Below are 18,786 nucleotides of genomic sequence, written 5' to 3' on the forward strand. Positions count from 1 at the left end.
ACTGAGGCCGGCCTGAACGCCATACCAGACCAGCTTGCACACAAACGATAAATCTTACACTAGCGCATATAGCTTGCACTTGTAAACAGTCATATATAGAGCTTAAAGTTCAAAGGCCACAATTGTTCAATTGCTTTTGCCAACTTTGGTCCACATCTTTTTTTTTTCTTTCTTTTTTTAAATTCTAAATCTATCATAAAAATGTCTGTCTTTGGCTGGCTGAGATCAACTCGTAGTGTTTAAATGCATAAGTTATATATCTGTCTTATAAAAAGAAATATAGCACTGAATTGCATACTTCAATCTGACAAACGCACAGCGTTCGCGACTCAGAAAATAAAAATAAGAACACAAACAAATGGTACTTTGGCAAAACCTTCATGGCTGTGTGAGGAACGTCTTCCATAAGGCACTGACTTTTAAAAATCCACCTCTGTCTAAAAAGGTCTGAGGTCATTTAAAAACACTTAAAGAATCATTTGCTTTCCAGTTTTCTACATAGCAAAACAAAGATGCGTCATTTTCAAGGTTCTTCCCATTTCCAAATGAACAGGCAAATGAATGTCCCTTCATGGTTCTCTATAATGCCATATGAACTACTGTGTAGTATAATACTGATAAACATGGCAATGTACATCCGAAGCAATAATACTTAATGACTGCGCGCCTTACGTTCCCTCCACTGCTTTCCTGACTAATACTCAGCATTTTCCTTCTGACCGCGATCCACATTTCCCTTTCCTGTAGCTTTCGCTCTCTTCCTTCAGCCCCTCCTTCATCTTTTTATCTTCATATACACCTTCCTAACTTGTTCGCTGCACTCTGACATTTCCGTTTTCAAAATAAGGTAGTTTAATACTTTTAAAACATATATAATAATACATAACTGTTCATGCACCTGTTTTTTTTTTTTCATTTTGGTAAATTAAAGCCCTTTTTACATGAATGTAACTTGCTAGATGGCGCTTTCACATTCTTATAATGACCTGCTGCTGACGTTCGTCTGGACTGTAGTCTGGACCAGGGCTGCACTGTGGCCTAGCGCAGTGAAACCGGCGTGTGTTTCGTGGCCCGTGCATTTGCCGTCAAATTTGCCACTGTTTTCCGCATAGTCCTTTAGACCCCAAACTACGCTGCACTATTCAAACCACACTGAAAAGTACACGATTCAAATGCGCTCAACATTGCCATAATAATAAAATAGATTCTGTGCAAAAGTCAGAGACCAGCCTGCCTTACTTTTATTCCCAGTGAGAAAGTCCTTTAAGCCCAAGTTATTTATTTTTCAGGATATTTCTGAGCATATTAGATATAAAGTAATCCATGTGCATGAAAAAGAGGAAAGTCAAAGGAAAATAAGTTTAAAAACAGGAGTTTCCAAACTGGAATTTAAAAATGGTTTAAAGATATAAGTTTAAAGGTGGTTGGTTAGTGTAGTGGTTAACACCTCTGCCTTCTATGCTGTAGACTAGGGTTCAATCCCCCACCTGGGTAAGCCCCCTACACTGTACCAATAAGAGTCCTTGGGCAAGATTCCTAACACCACCTCCGCCTACTTGTGTAAAAAATGATCAAATTGTAAGTCGCTCTGGATAAGAGCGTCAGCCAAATGCCTAAATGTAAATATAGAGAAAGCTCTGTAGTGAAGATTCCTAGCAAGACCCCAAAACTGTCACTATCAGATAATGTTACTTAAAGTGTTCAGGTTTGAGAGAGAGGAGAACATCAAGCTCCACTGCTGCTTCAGATCTGAAAAAATCCACAGGTGGCTGTGCCCAAGGCCCAGACGTCAACATGACTGAATCACTACCGAAAACGCAACCAACTTCTAAGACGGAAATTTGGAGGAGGTGTGGAAAATCAGAGGGCCATGCAAAGAGTCTCATGGAAGGTGCACGCTCCCCTAAATATGGACTTAATATTGTTCATGTGGCTGATAGTCAGTTAAAGGAATGTGGTATGTGTTTATTGTGTTATTTTGTGTGGTGGAGTTGGGTTTGTTAGAGTGGGTGTTTACCATTGATTAGAATTGTATGGCTATGTTTATGAGCCTTTCTGCCTGGTGCTGACAAACGAGCAGTACTTCAGCAGAATCATGGCCTGCCCTATGTATTACTCTATACCGACAATACAATATGTTTTTCCAATGTAAATAAGGGGTGGTCTTTGACTTTTGCACAGTAGCAACACAACTTTCCGTTTACCTTCTTTGGCCACTAATTGTACTCATGTTATACAATTTATTCAAGCGGCAATGATGTACACGTCTGAATCTAGTAAATTCAATGCACCCCTGGTCTAAACATTACATGCAACATCCCAAATTCAAACTAGTTTTTTATAATGGTGCGCCTCCCCCTCCCTACCTCCCCCAGCCCTGTGAGACAATTACTGTACATTTCCTCAGGTCCCTCGTGTCTCCTGTTTTAATTCTGCACCTGGATGATTTCTGCAGCGGTGCTTGGCTCAGTGGGCTCAGTTTTCCCCCGTTTGCCCATTTTAGCCTCTGGGGGGGGCGCTCCAGTTGGACTCAGGTGAGATGTTTTTACCTTCCCCATTTCTCCAGTCTAGTAATAGGTGCCCAGGTGGGAGGGCATGTGGGCGGCTGGGTGACGCGGGCCGGGGTAGGGTGAGCTCCAGTAGGGGTTGGGTGCGGCGAAAAAGCTGGACGATGTGACAGGCAGTGCTTGGGGGTGAGGGGACACAAAGTTCATCTTCTGCGGGTGGGCGTGGTAGGAGCTCATGTAGGGCAGGTCCGTGGGGTACTTGTAGACAGAGGACTCTGGCGGGTGCGGCTGCAGGGCCTGAGCGATGCCGTGGAAGTCGAACTTGTAGGCGTAGCGCTTGCCGTGCACTTTGGTCATGATGTTTTTGTCGTAGTAGTAGCGCAGCGCGCGGCTCAGCTTGTCGTAGTTCATATTGGGTTTGCTCTTGCGCTCGCCCCAGCGCCGCGCCACCTCATCCGGGTCCGTCATCTTGAACTCACCGTTGGTGCCCTCCCACGTGATGCAGCTGGAGTTGGAGCTGTCCGACAGCAGCTCCAGCAGGAACTGCCACAGCTGGATCTGACCTGAGCCTGCAGAGAATGACACACCATTATATTCAATTACTGCTCAAATCATTTTGGTTGTTTTGTATACAATAATAACGTCCAACATGGATTAAATTATCAGAAAGTCGATAAAAAGATATTAAACATTTTACCAGTAATAATCTTATTATAGATCTCTTGGGAAAAAATCCTTCGTTCTTTTAATAAAAATGTTTGATGTAGTGTGTAAACATTTAAAAAGCTTTAAAAGTTTGAAAACTTTGGATACTTCTCAGCACTGCACTGCAGCGGTGGTGTGTTAGTGTGTGCTGTGCTGGTCTGCGTGGATCAGACACAGCAGTGCTGGTGGGGTTTTTAAACACCTCAGTGTCACTGCTGGGCTTTTCTGGCTTTACATCTACAGGGTGGATCAATAACGCAAGTGCATCTAACAGAGTGGACAGTGAGTGGACACAGTGTTGAAAAACTCCAGCAGCACTGCTGTGTCTGATCCACTCACACCAGCACAGCACACACTAACACACCACCACCACGTCAGTGTTACTGCTTTGCTGAGAATGATCCAGGACCCAAATGGTACCTGCTCTTTGAGGGTCCATGGGGGTCCTGACCACTGAAGAACAGGGTAAAGGGGGGTAACAGAGTATCAGAGAAACAGATGGACTACAGTCTGTAACTGTAGAACTACAAAGCGCAGCTACACAGTAAGTGGAGCTGATAAAATGGACAATGAGTGTAGAAACAATGAGGTGGTCAGAATGTTATGCCTGGTCAGTGTATAAGGAGTGTTTCAGTCTGGGCTGCATTTTGAATGAGGTAAAATACAGGGCAGTAAATCTGAACAAAGATCATTTACATACAACAGTCCTAAAAACAACCTGTTTGATCTAAAAGATGGAAAGGGACATATAAAAGTTAGTCATGACTATTTTTGAAACGTTATTTTATATTTTAGTTGTTATATTTATGACATAAGCTTAGACAAACATTATAAGTGGGCCTCATGGGGAGACTATTACATTTAAAAGATCAGGTATAAAATGATCCAGTTATGAACCCAAGGTATTGTGATAAAAGATCAGGCCATTATAATGGTATTACGTTTTTATATCAGCACATGTCATCATCACCACAACACATTAACTTCACAGTGTAAGTCAGGACTGTGGCTCACCTGGGTTTGCCAACCTGCTACTTGTGGGTCCCAAAACTTGATATGGATCTGAGAGACAGTCGGGGAGCACAGATAAGGGAGCTTTTAATTATTCGCACCATTAAAATATTATTAAAAGTCACAGATATATGATAGATTAGTTAGACAATAGGGTCTCAGATCAGTGATGAAATAAAAACTACTGCAAGACTAAAATCTGGGACACTGCATTGCACAATTTATGATTGCGTGAATATTTCATCATATCCCATCCCAGCTTGCAACTGACATACGTTTGGCTAAATAAGGTTTTGCGAGATTCTCACCAAGCTGTGGCCTCTGCTCCTCTGTTTTGGTGACAATGGCTGGCGAGGACTGTGAGACTAACACACACACACACACACACACACACACACACACACACACACACACACACACAAACACACACATTCACACAGAGAGTTCACAGCGTTACTGTCACTGCCAGACACCAGGCACACCAGCTACAGCAACTTGTTAGTGAGTTCCACATTAAATTAACTGCTCATCAGCAAACAGCATTAAAATGCAGCAGCACCATCTGCCAGATTTCAGTCATTTTAGCAACTGAACCAGCAACAAAACCAGCAGTGTGCAGACACACATCACTCCAGAAGCTTTTTCACATCACTCCAGGATTCACACTCAGCGACCAGAGGAACAACACATTCACTTCTTTACCTTTATTGACCGCTGCTGATTGAGGTGGCCATGCAGATCGTCTGGCAGCTTCATAAGCCAAATCTATGAAAGAGTATACAAAATAATTAACCCTAGAATGCATAATCAAGGGTCAAACTTACCCACTACGGTGCGATTTTGTAGAATAGTTTATTACGACGATCCTAGAATTCCTTGACATCCCATGCATTCCTCAAAAATCCCGTTTGAGAGCCTAACATTTCGCTGTTGTCAGAAGAAAACCTCGCATCTCCAAAATGATAACTTTACAGGGGAAGGTAAACACATATGGCAACGATTTACTGTTGAGTGCTGGTCATAAGGCTTTATGACACCTATGTAAGCTTGTCGTAACACCTGACATAACCCTGCATAAATGTTTATGAGTGCTTATTCCACTAGGCCTTTTTCATTATAAAGGTTACATCTGCCAGTTTTGATCAAAGTCAGCTAAAGTAGTCTCTATGATAGATGATGCCTACTGGAATAAGCCTTTATAAACATTTATGTTGGGCTATGTCAGCTGTCATGACAAGCTTATGTAGGAACAGATTTTTAAGTTTCCCAAACATATTTTACTTTTAATGGAAGTCAATGGAACCAGACTTCTTTCCAAGTCATTTTCATCATGAAAGTTACGTACAAGGTAAAGGGTAATAGGTATTTTCAACTTATGTCAAAAACTGAAAAACGGCAAAAATGAGGATACGAGATTTTCTCCAGATATTCCATATTCCTTGCTCTCAAAGCTTCCGAAAAATCTCTAACCTAAGTCTATGTAAAGGGGGTCAAAATGACACCTATGCATTTTCCTATGGAATTTCGACTCACTGTGGTATTTTTTCAATAAGCATGTTTAATTCCTTTATATTCCATGTCTTAATCAAACATGACAGTGACTATCTTGTAGATACGATCTTATATGATCACTCATCCTTGCAGAAGGAGCGTTTTATTTACTCTACTAGTTCTAATAGATCTATAGATTATTTTATAATTGTTTGTCTAGTTAGTGAGTTAACTAACAAAACTAGCAAGCTAGTACATTTTGAGAATTGCTTCTACTGTATTACTGCTAGACATGTTATGGAGAACTGAACGACTGCCTACCTAACTAACTAAATACTGATTATTCCCAAGTCATTACGTCTGTTGCCTCTTTACTAAGTCAGTTGAGGTAGTGCTGAATTTCATCTTTCTCATTCACGCACATCACGTTCTTCCCTTATTTCATTACGTTTAATATTATATCCACTGACTCCAGCACAGACTATTTGGAGCCCCTTTATGCATTTATGTACTTTTTTGGGTCATGCGTTCTAGGATTAAAACACCACATGAAATAAGCTTGTCATGACAGCTGACATAGCCCAACATAAATGTTTATAAAGGCTTATTCCAGTAGGCATCATCTGTTATAGACACTACTTTAGCTGACTTTGATCAAAACTGGCAAATGTAACCTTTATAATGAAAAAGGCCTAGTGGAATAAGCACTCATAAACATTTATGCAGGGTTATGTCAGGTGTCATGACAAGCTTATATAGGTACTTATTATAGTACTTGTGCTTATCAGAGTTTAGGTTTTTATCAGAAACACCATGTATGTACACTTCGCTGGCTTATGATTCTGACTCTAGGCTGTACAGTTTAGCAAGTGGTCTCTACTCTCCTCAAAAAAAGGACCACTGTAGGACCACTGCTAGGCTGGATACACTCATACCAGCACAACACATGCTACCATCCCACTCCCACTAACATGTCAGTGTTATGGTAGTGCTGAGAATGCCCCCCTCCACCCAGTCAGTAGGTGTAAAGCTACAAAGTGCATCTATACGCTAAAATGACCGGTGAGCACAAGGAGCTTGTGTGTTGTTTCCATTATTTTACATCTCCCTATAATAGAACACAGTGGCATGCAGGTCACACTGTGTCCACTAGAGGGTGAGTGTGCAGTATCAGTATGTACATAGTAAGTGTGTGTGTGTTTGTGGGCGGACATGAGCAGTAGCTGTGTGTGTGTGTGTGTGTGTGTGTGTGTGTAGGCTGAGGGCTGGGTTAGTTTCTGTGGTTGACCTCTGTGGTTGAAGTAAGGAGCAGTGGAGTGCTTTACTCCACAACGAGGGAAAAATATAGCAATGTTTAAATATTCACAGTGAATGACCTTTTAAAAAGAAGGCCTCACGTTTGTTAGTTCCTTGTCCACATTTAAGCTGCATCACCCGCTAATATCTCATCAGTAACACAGTATGTTTTAGTACTATACTCTAATACCAGTAGGGAAGATAAAGCAGTGTCAGGACTGACCTGGTCTAGCGGGGGCCCGGGGGGTGTCAGGTGGGTAGACAGGCGTATTGGGGAAGATGAAGCTTGCACCTCCTAAAGAAGAAGATTCTAATGAATATGTTACTATATATATCATTTGTGATCAGTGTAAATCTTTCCATACAGTGCTGTGCAAAGTCAGAGACCACCTTTTATCCATTTAATTTCCAGTCAAAGCAGCCAAAGAAAAAGCAGATATTTCATATATATATATATATATATATATATATATATATATATATATATTTATTTATATATATATATACACACACACACACACACACACACACATATATATATATATATATATATATATATATATATATATATATATATATATATATCATATTTATATGTTCAGAGATATATGTAAACCCTGGTTTATATATATATATATATATACATATATATATATATATATATATATATATATATATATATATATATATATATATATATATATATTCTTGGCTTCCACATACCCGGATAGAGATATCATTTTCAAACAGTCAAGGAACAAATGGAACAGAGGTAAAAAAGGGCACATCCTAGAACTGGAGAACAGAAGAAAGGGGGCTCTAGTAAAGCGTTTGATTAACTGCATTAAAGCTGACAATTGGAGTTTCAAGCCACCAGAACAAATCAGAAGAAAAGACTCTGTAGTACAAAAGGAATAAAACGTGTAGCTTCTCTTGGCCACAAAAAAGCCTTTTGCTCCACCTTAAACTGACGTGAAGCAGCAGACTTTGAAATCTGTGTGTAAGTAGGCCTCTGTGCTGCAGGTGCTCACTGATGCCACCTGGTGGCCCAAAAACGATTTGAGCAGCTTTAAGACAACTGAATCTCAGCTGAGGCAAGAAGCGTTAAGGCTGCAGGTCGGGCGGGGTGGGAGCGATGCGGGTGCGGGGCCAAGGCCTGCTTACCTGTGTTACGGGCATGCATTAACCGCGGAGAGTTTTGCAAGGCTTTGTCAACATCGTCTGAGGTCAAGTGGGGAAGTGGAGCTGAGAAAGAAAACATTTTGAAAGAGGGGAGTGACAAACATGACACATAAAAAAACAGTTCAAAAACATCCTGTGGTGTGCTGATGAGAGAGGGAGGAGAGAGAGAGAGAGGAGAGAATGAGAGAGAGAGAGGAGAGAGAGAAGGGAAGAAACAGAGAGAGAGAGAGAGAAAAGATGAGAGAGAAAAGAGAAGAGAAAGACAGAAAGAAGGGCAGAGACAGAAAAAGAGAGTAGGAAAGGGAAAGAAACAGAGAGAGGAAGTGAGAGGTAAAGAGAGAGAGAGAAGAGGACAGAGAAAAGGAAAGAAAGACAGAAAGAGGAAGAGAAAGAAGGAAAGAGAGACAGAAGAAACAGAGAGGGGGAAAGGGAAGGGAAACAGATAGAGAAAAAGAGAGAGAATGAAAGAAAGAAAGAAAGAAAGGGAGAGGCAAGAAAAGAGAGAACGACAGAGAGAGAGAAAGAGAGAGAGAGAGAAAATGAAAGAAAGAAAGGGAGAGGCGAGAAAAAAGAAAGGAAGCGAGAGACAAACAAAGGGAGGGGGAAGAGATAGAAGGACAGAGAGACAGAGAAGAAGATAGAGAAAGGGAGATAGAGAGACAGAAAGAGGAAGAGAAAGAAGGGGGTACAGAGAAAAGAGAGAGAGAGAGAGAGAGAAATAAAGGGAAGAGAGAAAAGAGAAAGAGACTAAGAAAAAAAAAAACATAGTAAAAGCCTCTGTTGTAAGTGTGGCACATGCAATCACAGTGAAAGAGCTTTTAACTGCCAAATGAAACATTCATTCAATCACCCAGTTAAAAACGTGCAGCGATCTCATCCCTTAAACACATTCAGCCAGAGTGAGAGATTGTGTGTGTGTGTGTGTGTGTGTGTGTGTGTGAGAGAGAGAGAGAGAGACAGACAGAGAGAGAGAGAGACAGAGAGAGTACCAGGGAATGCGTGCTTTGTGGCCAAAGGCAGAGACAGAATGCAGGGATGAAAATAAAGAGGCATTCCTGTCTTTCCCATCACTCACTCCCCTTCCCGTCACACACAGAAACGGGGAATGTCTGGGTAGAGCTCTCTCTCTCTCTCTCTCTCTATTCCAGGCTGTCTCAGAGTTTCTTTCTTTCTGTTTAAAGATGCTACATTGCAACATGCTTCTCTCATCACTAATGAAACAGTGAGAGCTAAAAGAGCTCTTCTCTTTTTCTCCTAAGCCCTGTACAGTTCCTGTAAGCTCGCTCTGAGCGCACGCACAGAAACTCAGCTTACTGTAAACTGACGCAAATCAGCAAATCACTGCTGTCGGAATAAAAACCTTGTGTCACCATATTTGTTGTTTTTCAGCCTGTTGTTCTTTACTTCCTGTGTAAGTTTCATGATGAATTGACCAAAAGAAACGGCCCAAATGGCTTGGAAAAAATTCTGGTTCCATTGACTTACCTTTAAACTAAAGTATGTTTTCTCTTTCTCCTGTAAAGTTACCATTTTAGAGATACGAGGTTTTGCTCCGGTGAATTAGTGTTATACGCAGTGCGTTCAGGATGTCTAGGATGTTCAGACCCCTTCACCCCTTCACCCCTTCACTTCTTCCTCACTGTGTTACTTTACAGACTTATTCTAAAATAGACGAATCCCGCTTTATTCTAATCAAACTTACTGTTAAATTACCGTTTTATTTGATTTTTTAATGCATTTACAAAGATTTTGTAAGAACTTGTTTATTTTACTCATTTTATTTTACTTAGTTTACTTGTTTTTATGATGCCATAGTGACAGCAATGTATTAGTATTAGACAGTATTGTGGATTGAGGAGAAAAACTATAATGCACTGTTGAAGCGAAGCTGTAATCTAACAAAATGAGGAAGGTGTGACGTCTGAATACTGTCTGAATGCACTGTATGTATCTGAGGAGATTTAGAAGCAATAAAAATAATATGCATTAAAATGTTTCTAGGCCATCATGAGCAGCAAGAATGAGAAAAGAGGAATGTGAAGCAGAGGAAATGCCATCTCTGAATAGCAGTCTAAAAGCAGATGAGGGCAGAATAGTGAAGGGGTCAAACTACACAGTGCGCTGAAATGCAAATGGGCAGTACTCTCTCACTCTCTCCCTCACTCTGCACATACAGCAGTGTGCCTGTGTGTGTGTGTGGGTGTGTGTGTGTGTGAGAGAGAGAGAGAGAGAGAGAGAGACTCACTCTCGCGCAGGTAATGCAGGTGGGACAGCAGGATGTCAGCGTTGTAGCTGGGCGTGAGGCGCTGGAAGTCCTCTTTGGTCATCTTACACAGGTCCTTCCCATCGATGCTGTGGAACAGAGACACGTCCACCTCCAGCAGGCCGTACTCCCTCACTGCCCACTCCAGCCACTGACGCACATGATCCGCCGACCACAGTGTGGGGTCTGCACGGGAGACGCGGCCCAGTTACTACATTCTACCTACATATGTTCATTCATTCATGCATTCATATGTCCATTCATAGGTTTACTCCTACAGTCGTCTGCATCCGCAGTCTTATGGCCACAGTTCGTGCTTTGTTGATTTCCTAAGTGAAAATAAGTTCCTCTACAGGGGAATTATACGACAATATGCTGTTTTCAGTGAACAATTTCCGTTTATTTGCAGAGTTTAACATATTGGAAAAGAATAAAGCATAATAGAAAAAGCGCCACAACTTTTGCACAGGCCAATGTTTCATGTTGCATTGTTTTAAATATTTAAATTCAGCAAATAAACAGTAATTGTGTGGAAGTGTGCTCTCTGTAGAGGACGTGTTAACTTTTTTTCATTTAGGCCCGATCCCATTTCACCCCTCGGCCCTACCACTGAGCCCTTAGCCACTGTTTTGCTCGTTCATGCCAACGGGTAGGGTGTCCTGTTTGTTGTTGAGATAGAGATGTGGGGCGAAGTGTTAGGGCTACATGACCCTCCAAACGAAGGTTTCTCAGAGGCACCAACTGGCAGGATGGCTGAACAAGAAACCAAAGAAACCCACAAATATGAATATTTTCCTTGTTGAAAAATGATCTTTATAGCAAGCACAGAAAATCGCTGACAGCCTGCGAACGTGTCAGTAGCTAGCTAAATTTCCTGTTCCACCTTAAACAGTCCAGCGGTATTGAGGCCTGAAGCGCCAGAATGTAACTGCTGCTCCATTTAAGGTGGAACGGGAAAATATGAATGAGAATCTGGAGAATATCTGACTTCAGCCTCATATCACTGAAGAATTAGGGGGGGTGATAATAAATAATCGCCCCCCTCTTTGAAGGTGTATGATCCCAAAATGTAACTAAAGCCCAGCAGTGAGGAGCTGAACTTTCCCCTCCTCTGCTGTCCCTGCAGACGGGCAGGGTCGCCCACAGAGCAGCTGTTAATGAAGTGATGCTCTTTTTATTTGAGGGTCCCATTTCAGAGGGAAGATCTCAGCCACTACTACAACCCTTGTAACTCAGTTCAAGGGGGCAAGGTGTCACTTGAAAATAAGGGGTAGGGGTAAAAATAAGAAATGGGATTAGGCCTTAGAAATTCAACCGGTAATTCAAACAGAGGCTCACTAATTTTTACATCTAACTGTATGTTAACTATGTTAAGTCTGATGTAGCAACGGCTGCGGCAAGAAATAAAGAGCCATTGCAACAAAATAATGTGTTTGATGCTACTGGCCTACAGAAATGAATCATAATGAGCTCATCCCCTCCACTGGCTCCACAGCAAATACTTTCATTTGACGAAATGTGTGGTAATATCAATAAAGGCTACTCTGTTCACTGAACAGTGCTTTTCTTGGTGGAATCTAACTTTCCTGTTAATCAATGTTTGTGACATTATTGTTGTAAAAGATAAAAAGCATCAATAATAGAAGAGATGGGATAGTCAGGCCATAGTGGGGGTCAGCTGGAATATTGTGCTTCCTTCACTTTGCGTCTCTGTTTTGTGTGAGGACCTCTTTGCTCAGCAAGCCGCTCAGACCTTCCAGTCAATACACTGCCTGAAACAAGACCATCATATGCAGCTACATGCCATTTTTCTCTTTGATGTCTCAAAAGTAACCCTGCTGTGATTTCTAATGAATCAAGAGGAGATTAGTATCTAATGCTGTGCCTTAGGTCTTAATATCATTGCCATAGTACACACATGGCTGTCATCAAGAGGCTGGGTTATGTGTACAGACTCTGTATTTAGTAAGTGTTGGTATGTTGTGGTTTGGTTAAGAGTTTAAAGTTAATATTTTATAATTATAAGCAGGCCATTAGAGAGTCCTGTGTGGCAGTGATGGAGCTGTTTAAAGAAAGACAGTGTAATGAGGTGTGATAATTGGTTACAAAGCCAAATTGTGCCCCCTTGGTCATTTCTTTCACTCCCTTGTCTAATTGCTGTTGCCACCAGGTCATGTATAACAGCAGTAATACACTGGAGGCAATGCTGTAGGGTGAGTTATGAGCTCTTGTAACAATAACACACACCAGGTGGTCTCAGACCCCTTTAAAGTCACATTAAAATCAGCTGAGAGAACCAGCTTGAAGCTGGAAGGCAAACAGTAAATGTTTACAAGGAAAACGAGCAAAAACAGCTGATTTCCTGGGCTCAAAGCCATTCAAACGAAGGGACCTCGTCCATTAACCTGCTGTAAGTAAAAATGAAATAGGTGAGATTTTAGCACCAGAGCTTCTCTAAGTCTATATAGGTTACAGTGTTAGCGTTAGTGTCATCATTGGTTTCTTTTACAAGAATTTCAAAAAGATTTTGGGTTTTTTTTTTCCAGTTTTTTTTTTTTTTAACTCAAAACATCATAAAAGACGAGTTCCATCCATTTTTCTAACATTTTTGCACAATTACGTTGGCTTGATGTGAAATGCTCCATTCTGGAGGAACGTAGCAAGTCAGAATTGTTCACAGTGGTGGTGATTTGGATCACCAGGGTTTCAGCAACTGAGAAAAACAACATACAACATAACAGAAAAACTGGATTTGAAATCTACCTACACACTTGATTTGTATACTGTTTGGTCTTTTTGGCCCTCAGCCCACCACAAAACGTCTGGGCACGACTGCAGTAGGCTAGAGGTCGGTGGTGAGGTCACCGCAATGCTCGCTCAACAATGAAATGTCGTTCAGAAACTCTAGTCCTGTCAGCTCACATTGACACTGTGGTTCACTGCATACATCTGTGCGGGTGAATCAGTGTATATAACACAGTGTATATAAAACAAGGGCTGCTTTTAAACAGAAGGGCAAATGCCCAGCTGTTCAAGAGGAAGAGCTGTCCAATGTGTGGTGGTTAGTATGGCCTAAGGGGAGAGGATGAGGAGCATGCAGGAGAAGGTAAAGTCCACAGAGTAATTTATGTGACATTCGGGTCACTATCACAGACCACAGAGTCAACTTTTATGCTGCTTTGATAAGGCAGATGTGCAGGAATGAAAACAGGCGTTGACAACAAGTTTCAGGGAATACAAATTACTAATAACCTTTTTACGACAACACTTTACTGTGGGTCATTGTTTATGGCCCAAATGACACCTACTTAAGCCCTTCATGACAACTGACATAAGCCTACATAAACATTTATGTCAGGTGACATAACCTCAACCTATAGGATCCAAGTGGTAGTAATTATACAGTAATAGAAAGTGAATTTAGTTGATACCGTTGCTTCATTTTTTATATTGTGCATAACAATGTATAACAAAGTGTTATTACAACTAATAATGCAATTAATAGTGATTTTCACACAGCAGGCTTCCAATTATTATTATTATTATTAACGAAGGCCTTAATGAATAAATACAAATAGGAAATATAGTTGATAAACCATTTGGAAGAGTCTAATTTGGGCTTTACGGGACAAAAGGCAAGACTAAACTCACATGTGCTCACTAAAATACTGTGTTGACCGTTAAACACGTTGAGGTCACTGAGCTTAAATTACGTTAACAGAATGAAGGAAACTGACTATTAACTTCAATAACCTCACCATGTGAAGCAGTCATGTGACACAGTGTTTAGTTCTTTTTTCACGCTGTGTTGTCTTAACCTTCGTTTTAGCAGGTAGGCCCACTGAGGTTTTACGAGGAGACCTCACAAATCAGTTAAGCTCTGTGCTCCGAGGGATGTGCTTCCTGCCCTCGCGCAGCATTCCTGTGTCCCCTGCGTCCATTGTCCCTCCACATAGCGAAAACAGGATGCACTAAACACACCGCCTCACTGTGCCTGTCAGCTTCAGTTGAGGAGGAAGTTGCACTGGGGGACAGAATGCATTGCTCAACTCGAGTCAGCACATGCACGCACATGAATACACACACACTCAGTGTGGACGAAACAAAACTAATAATGGGCCGTGTGTGTGTGTGTGTGTGTGTGTATGTATATATATATATATATATATATATATATATATATATATATATATATATATATATATATATATATACATAGTGACCGAAGAAAACCTCATATCTTCATTTTTTATGTTTTTCAGTTTTTGACATAATCTGAAAATACCTGTTACTCTTTATGTGTAACATTGTGTGTAAATTTCACGTGAAGAGACCAAAAGAAACGGCCGAAAATGGCTTGGAAAAATGTCTGGTTCCATTGACTTACATTAAAAATAAAGTAGGTTAGATTGTTGGAGTAAATGTACCTGTTGAGGCAAAAATATGTGTTGGGTATATATCCAGAGAACTGTACTTTTAGTTCCAGACAATTAAAACTGATTGACTTTGGTCTCCTGCAGGCCAGGCGAAAGAGATGGCATCCTGTATTGTATTGGAACGACTCACTTATATTGTCAAAGGAAAGGGGATAAAATTTGAAGAAATATGGTCACCGTTGACTGAGTTTCTGAGACATTATGAAGGAAATTAATTAGGAAAATGATGCTAAGTGCTGAGTGCTTTTGATTTTTTCTATCTATTTATTTATTTTATCTTACTTTATTTATATATATATATATATATATATATATATATATATATATATACATGTGTGTGTGTGTGTGTGTGTGTGTGTGTGTGTGTATATATATATATTTTTTTTTTTTTGTGGGGGGGTGTTGGGGATTATGTTGTTTAATGTACATTTTATGTCAACTGTTATTATTCGCTTGTTTTGTAATATTGAAAAACAATAAAAAGACAAGGGAAAAAAAAGTAGGTTTTTCTTCTGTAAAGTTCTTTTTCAGATCTCTTTCTTATCTATCTATCTATCTATCTATCTATCTATCTATCTATCTATCTATCTATCTATCTATCTATCTATCTATCTATCTATCTATATGTATATATAATATGTGTGTGTGTGTGTGTGTGTGTGTGTGTGTGTGTGTGTGTGTGTGTGTGTGTATAGCTATTCAAACTGGTCCCACAGTTAAAAACCTATTTAAAAACATTTCTAAGACCTTAGATGTTTACAATGATTATGTTATGGCCTAATTAAACCCAAGGTATTAATTGAGATAGAAAAAAGCTAAATATATCCAAAATCATGATTTATAGGGTACTTTCTATTGGTTATCCCAATCCCTAACCCCTACATTTCAACTTGTAAAAATAATATAGCAGGAAGTGAGACTGCATCTCTGTCCCTCATGGCCACATGGCGAGCAGTTAGAGCCCATTGTTTTAACATGTAAACGTGTCCCTGAGTCTGAAAATCAGTGTATCATTAAAAATGGTCACTCAAAACAGATTTTTTCTGCAGTTAAGTAAACCTTCTGCGTAGGCTAGCATGTTTGAGTTGTGCTCAAAATAAGCGATAATTGTCACGACTGGAACGGTCACTACAAAATCACTTGGTAAAGTTTCAGTAGTGCTATGATTGTTTTGATAGTGATATATGGCATGTTCAATTCTTTGGCAGAATAATTCAAATATATAGCACTGTGAAAAAGTCCTTGGCAGCATTTACAATTGTTTAAAATTGTTTCTATAGGAAGCTGATTTTCAAAAATACAGTAAAATGCAATAAAAGATGTTTTAATATGGTTGGTTATACGAAGAATGCCTTTAGAAGAACACAGGTTTGGTTCTGACTTCTCAAAGTCCTTGAGCAGCTCAGCTGATTTACTTTAAAGAAAGACTGATTAGCTGAGGCAGAAAGTAACGGTAACTTCTGGAGTTCCTCGAGGAGAATTTCGGAAATGGTTAAGCTAACACCCCCACACATATAAAATCAGCAGGTATTATTTGTTTTGTTTATTCTAATAACAAATAAATGATTAGAGTTCAGACACCTGCAGTGTCTGTATGGCACAGGCTTTTCACATCCTTAAATAAATCAAGCCTCATCTCTCCTCACAGCCCAGATAACCAGATAACTGAAGCTTTAATTCTGAGAAGAACAAATTCTGAGAAGAACTAATTCATTAGGAAAGACCATTATGCTTGGAGCAGTTGAAGGTAAAAGAGGAAGAGGAACGTCCAGCAACAAGATGGATGGATCTAATCAGAGGAATCATGAGCCATTTAGAGGCCTAAAGAACCAAGCAGAAGACTGGATATTCTGGAGAACGTTTACAACGCACTGGAAATGACTTGATGGCACTTAACAATAATTCTTAATAGTATAAATCATATGATAATATAATCATATTATACTATAAATCATACAGTATGTGTTTATATACACATCAATGATGTAAACCTACTTATCCATATCTAAATCTATAAACGTGATAACAAAACACGATGCAATTTGATTTTTATTATTTCTCACATTAATTGTAGAAATGTTATTGAAAGTGTGGATTCTAAATCTTCAATCGGTACCATGATGCTCTCTGTCTCTCTCTCTATCTCTCTCTGTCTCTCTGTCTCTCACCCTCTCTCTCTGTCTCTCTCTCTCTCTCTCTCTCTCTCTCTCTGTCTCTCTCTCTCACCCTCTCTCTCTGTCTCTCTCTCTGTCTCTCACCCTCTCTCTCTCTCTGTCTCTCTCTCTCACCCTCTCTCTCTGTCTCTCTCTCTGTCTCTCACCCTCTCTCTCTGTCTCTCTCTCTCTCTCACCCTCTCTCTCTGTCTCTCTCTCTCTCTCACCCTCTCTCTCTGTCTCTCTCTCTGTCTCTCACTCTGTCTCTCACCCTCTCTCTCTCTCTCACCCTCTCTATCTCTCTCTCTGTCTCTGTCTCTCACCCCCTCTCTCTCTCTCTCTCTCTCTCTGTCTCTCTCACCCTCTCTCTCTGTCTCTCTCTCTCTCACCCTCTCTCTCTCTCTCTCTCTCTCTCACCCTCTCTCTCTCTCTCTCTCACCCTCTCTATCTCTCTCTCTGTCTCTGTCTCTCACCCCCCCCTCTCTCTCTCTCTCTGTCTCTCTCACCCTCTCTCTCTGTCTCTCTCTCTCTCACCCTCTCTCTCTGTCTCTCTCCCTGTCTCTCACCCTCTCTCTCTGTCTCTCTCTCTGTCTCTCACCCTCTCTCTGTCTCTCTCTCTGTCTCTCTCTCACCCTCTCTCTCTGTCTCTCTCTCTCACCCTCTCTCTGTCTCTCTCTCTCACCCTCTCACCCTCTCGCTTTCTCTCTCTCTCTCTCTCTCTCTCTCTTTCACCCTCTCTCTCTCTCTCTCTCTCTCTCTCTCTCTCTCTCTCTCTATCACCCTCTCTCTCTCTTTTACCCTCTCTCTCTCTCTCTCTGGCAAAGTCCAGTGCTTCCCCATCCTCTCAGGGTTTCTGACCAAAGGAAACAGTCTAGACAAGAAGAGTGCACTTACAGCGCACACACACACACACACACACACACACACACACACACACACACACACACACACACACACACACACACACACACACAGCAGTTTCTGTACAGCAGCCAGAAGGAAACAAGCAGAGAATTGTAATATATACATGTGAAAGACATCAATCTGAGGGTAGCAATTCAACTGCACTGATTATTATTAAACCTATAATATATAATATAATATAAACGTATATATAACGTATGTGCTCAAACAAAATAAACTCCTAAACAAAAAAAAGTAACACACCAAACGTTTTAAACGTTGCATATAGTTTCTCCAGGAACCTTTTTGTGTTCGGTTGTATTTTGTAACAAGTTAGCACACAAAGATTATTCTACACACGGATATGTTTCACTGTGGCTGCAACAAGTTACAGGGGTCATCAGCAGTCTGAGAATGGATCAGTGGCAAGAAAGCTGGTTCAACAGGGTTAAAAGCGTTATATCAGAACAGTCTACCTGAAACAAATGGTGATGAAAATTGAAATTTCACAACATCGCAATCAAACTGAGTTACTATGTTGATTATATTGTCAATTATTATTGTGAGCTCAGATGGAAAACTCAAGTATGTGTTGTATCTCCTATGTAGTTTGCGATGGATTGCTAAATGAGAAGGAAAGACCTGCTGATGCGCAACATCTGAAGCATGTCACTGCCTTATAGAACTGGCCTCAGCTAAGCACCTTGGGATCAAAGGCGTCATCAAAGCAGATGATTTTTAGTAGTAGAGAATGAACCATTCGTCAGCCGCCACTGGTGGAGATGAATGGGACGGCCATTGAAACAGTTATTAAATACCAACTACAGTTACAAAGAGGC

General features: G+C 40.6%; 1 protein-coding gene across 3 annotated transcripts in view; it reads right to left on the reverse strand.

Moving 5' to 3' along the window:
* Positions 1-1,486: 1,486 nt before the first annotated feature.
* erg (ETS transcription factor ERG) overlaps positions 1,487-18,786 on the reverse strand; it is a 105,889-nt gene continuing 88,589 nt past the window's right edge. For 2 of the 3 annotated variants that reach the window (XM_017691388.2, XM_017691389.2), the window contains 7 exons: positions 10,438-10,641; positions 8,175-8,255; positions 7,234-7,305; positions 4,926-4,988; positions 4,532-4,588; positions 4,227-4,274; positions 1,487-3,076 (listed from right to left, as the gene is read on the reverse strand). In XM_017691388.2, the coding sequence (XP_017546877.1) occupies positions 2,568-3,076; positions 4,227-4,274; positions 4,532-4,588; positions 4,926-4,988; positions 7,234-7,305; positions 8,175-8,255; positions 10,438-10,641 (1,034 nt within the window). In that variant the 3' untranslated portion in view covers positions 1,487-2,567. The remainder of the gene's footprint in view (positions 3,077-4,226; positions 4,275-4,531; positions 4,589-4,925; positions 4,989-7,233; positions 7,306-8,174; positions 8,256-10,437; positions 10,642-18,786) is intronic. The other variant, XM_017691390.2, reaches the window with a different exon arrangement.

The sequence above is a fragment of the Pygocentrus nattereri genome, chromosome 18 (genome assembly GCF_015220715.1).
Source record: "Pygocentrus nattereri isolate fPygNat1 chromosome 18, fPygNat1.pri, whole genome shotgun sequence".
Classification (NCBI taxonomy): Eukaryota; Metazoa; Chordata; class Actinopteri; order Characiformes; family Serrasalmidae; genus Pygocentrus; species Pygocentrus nattereri.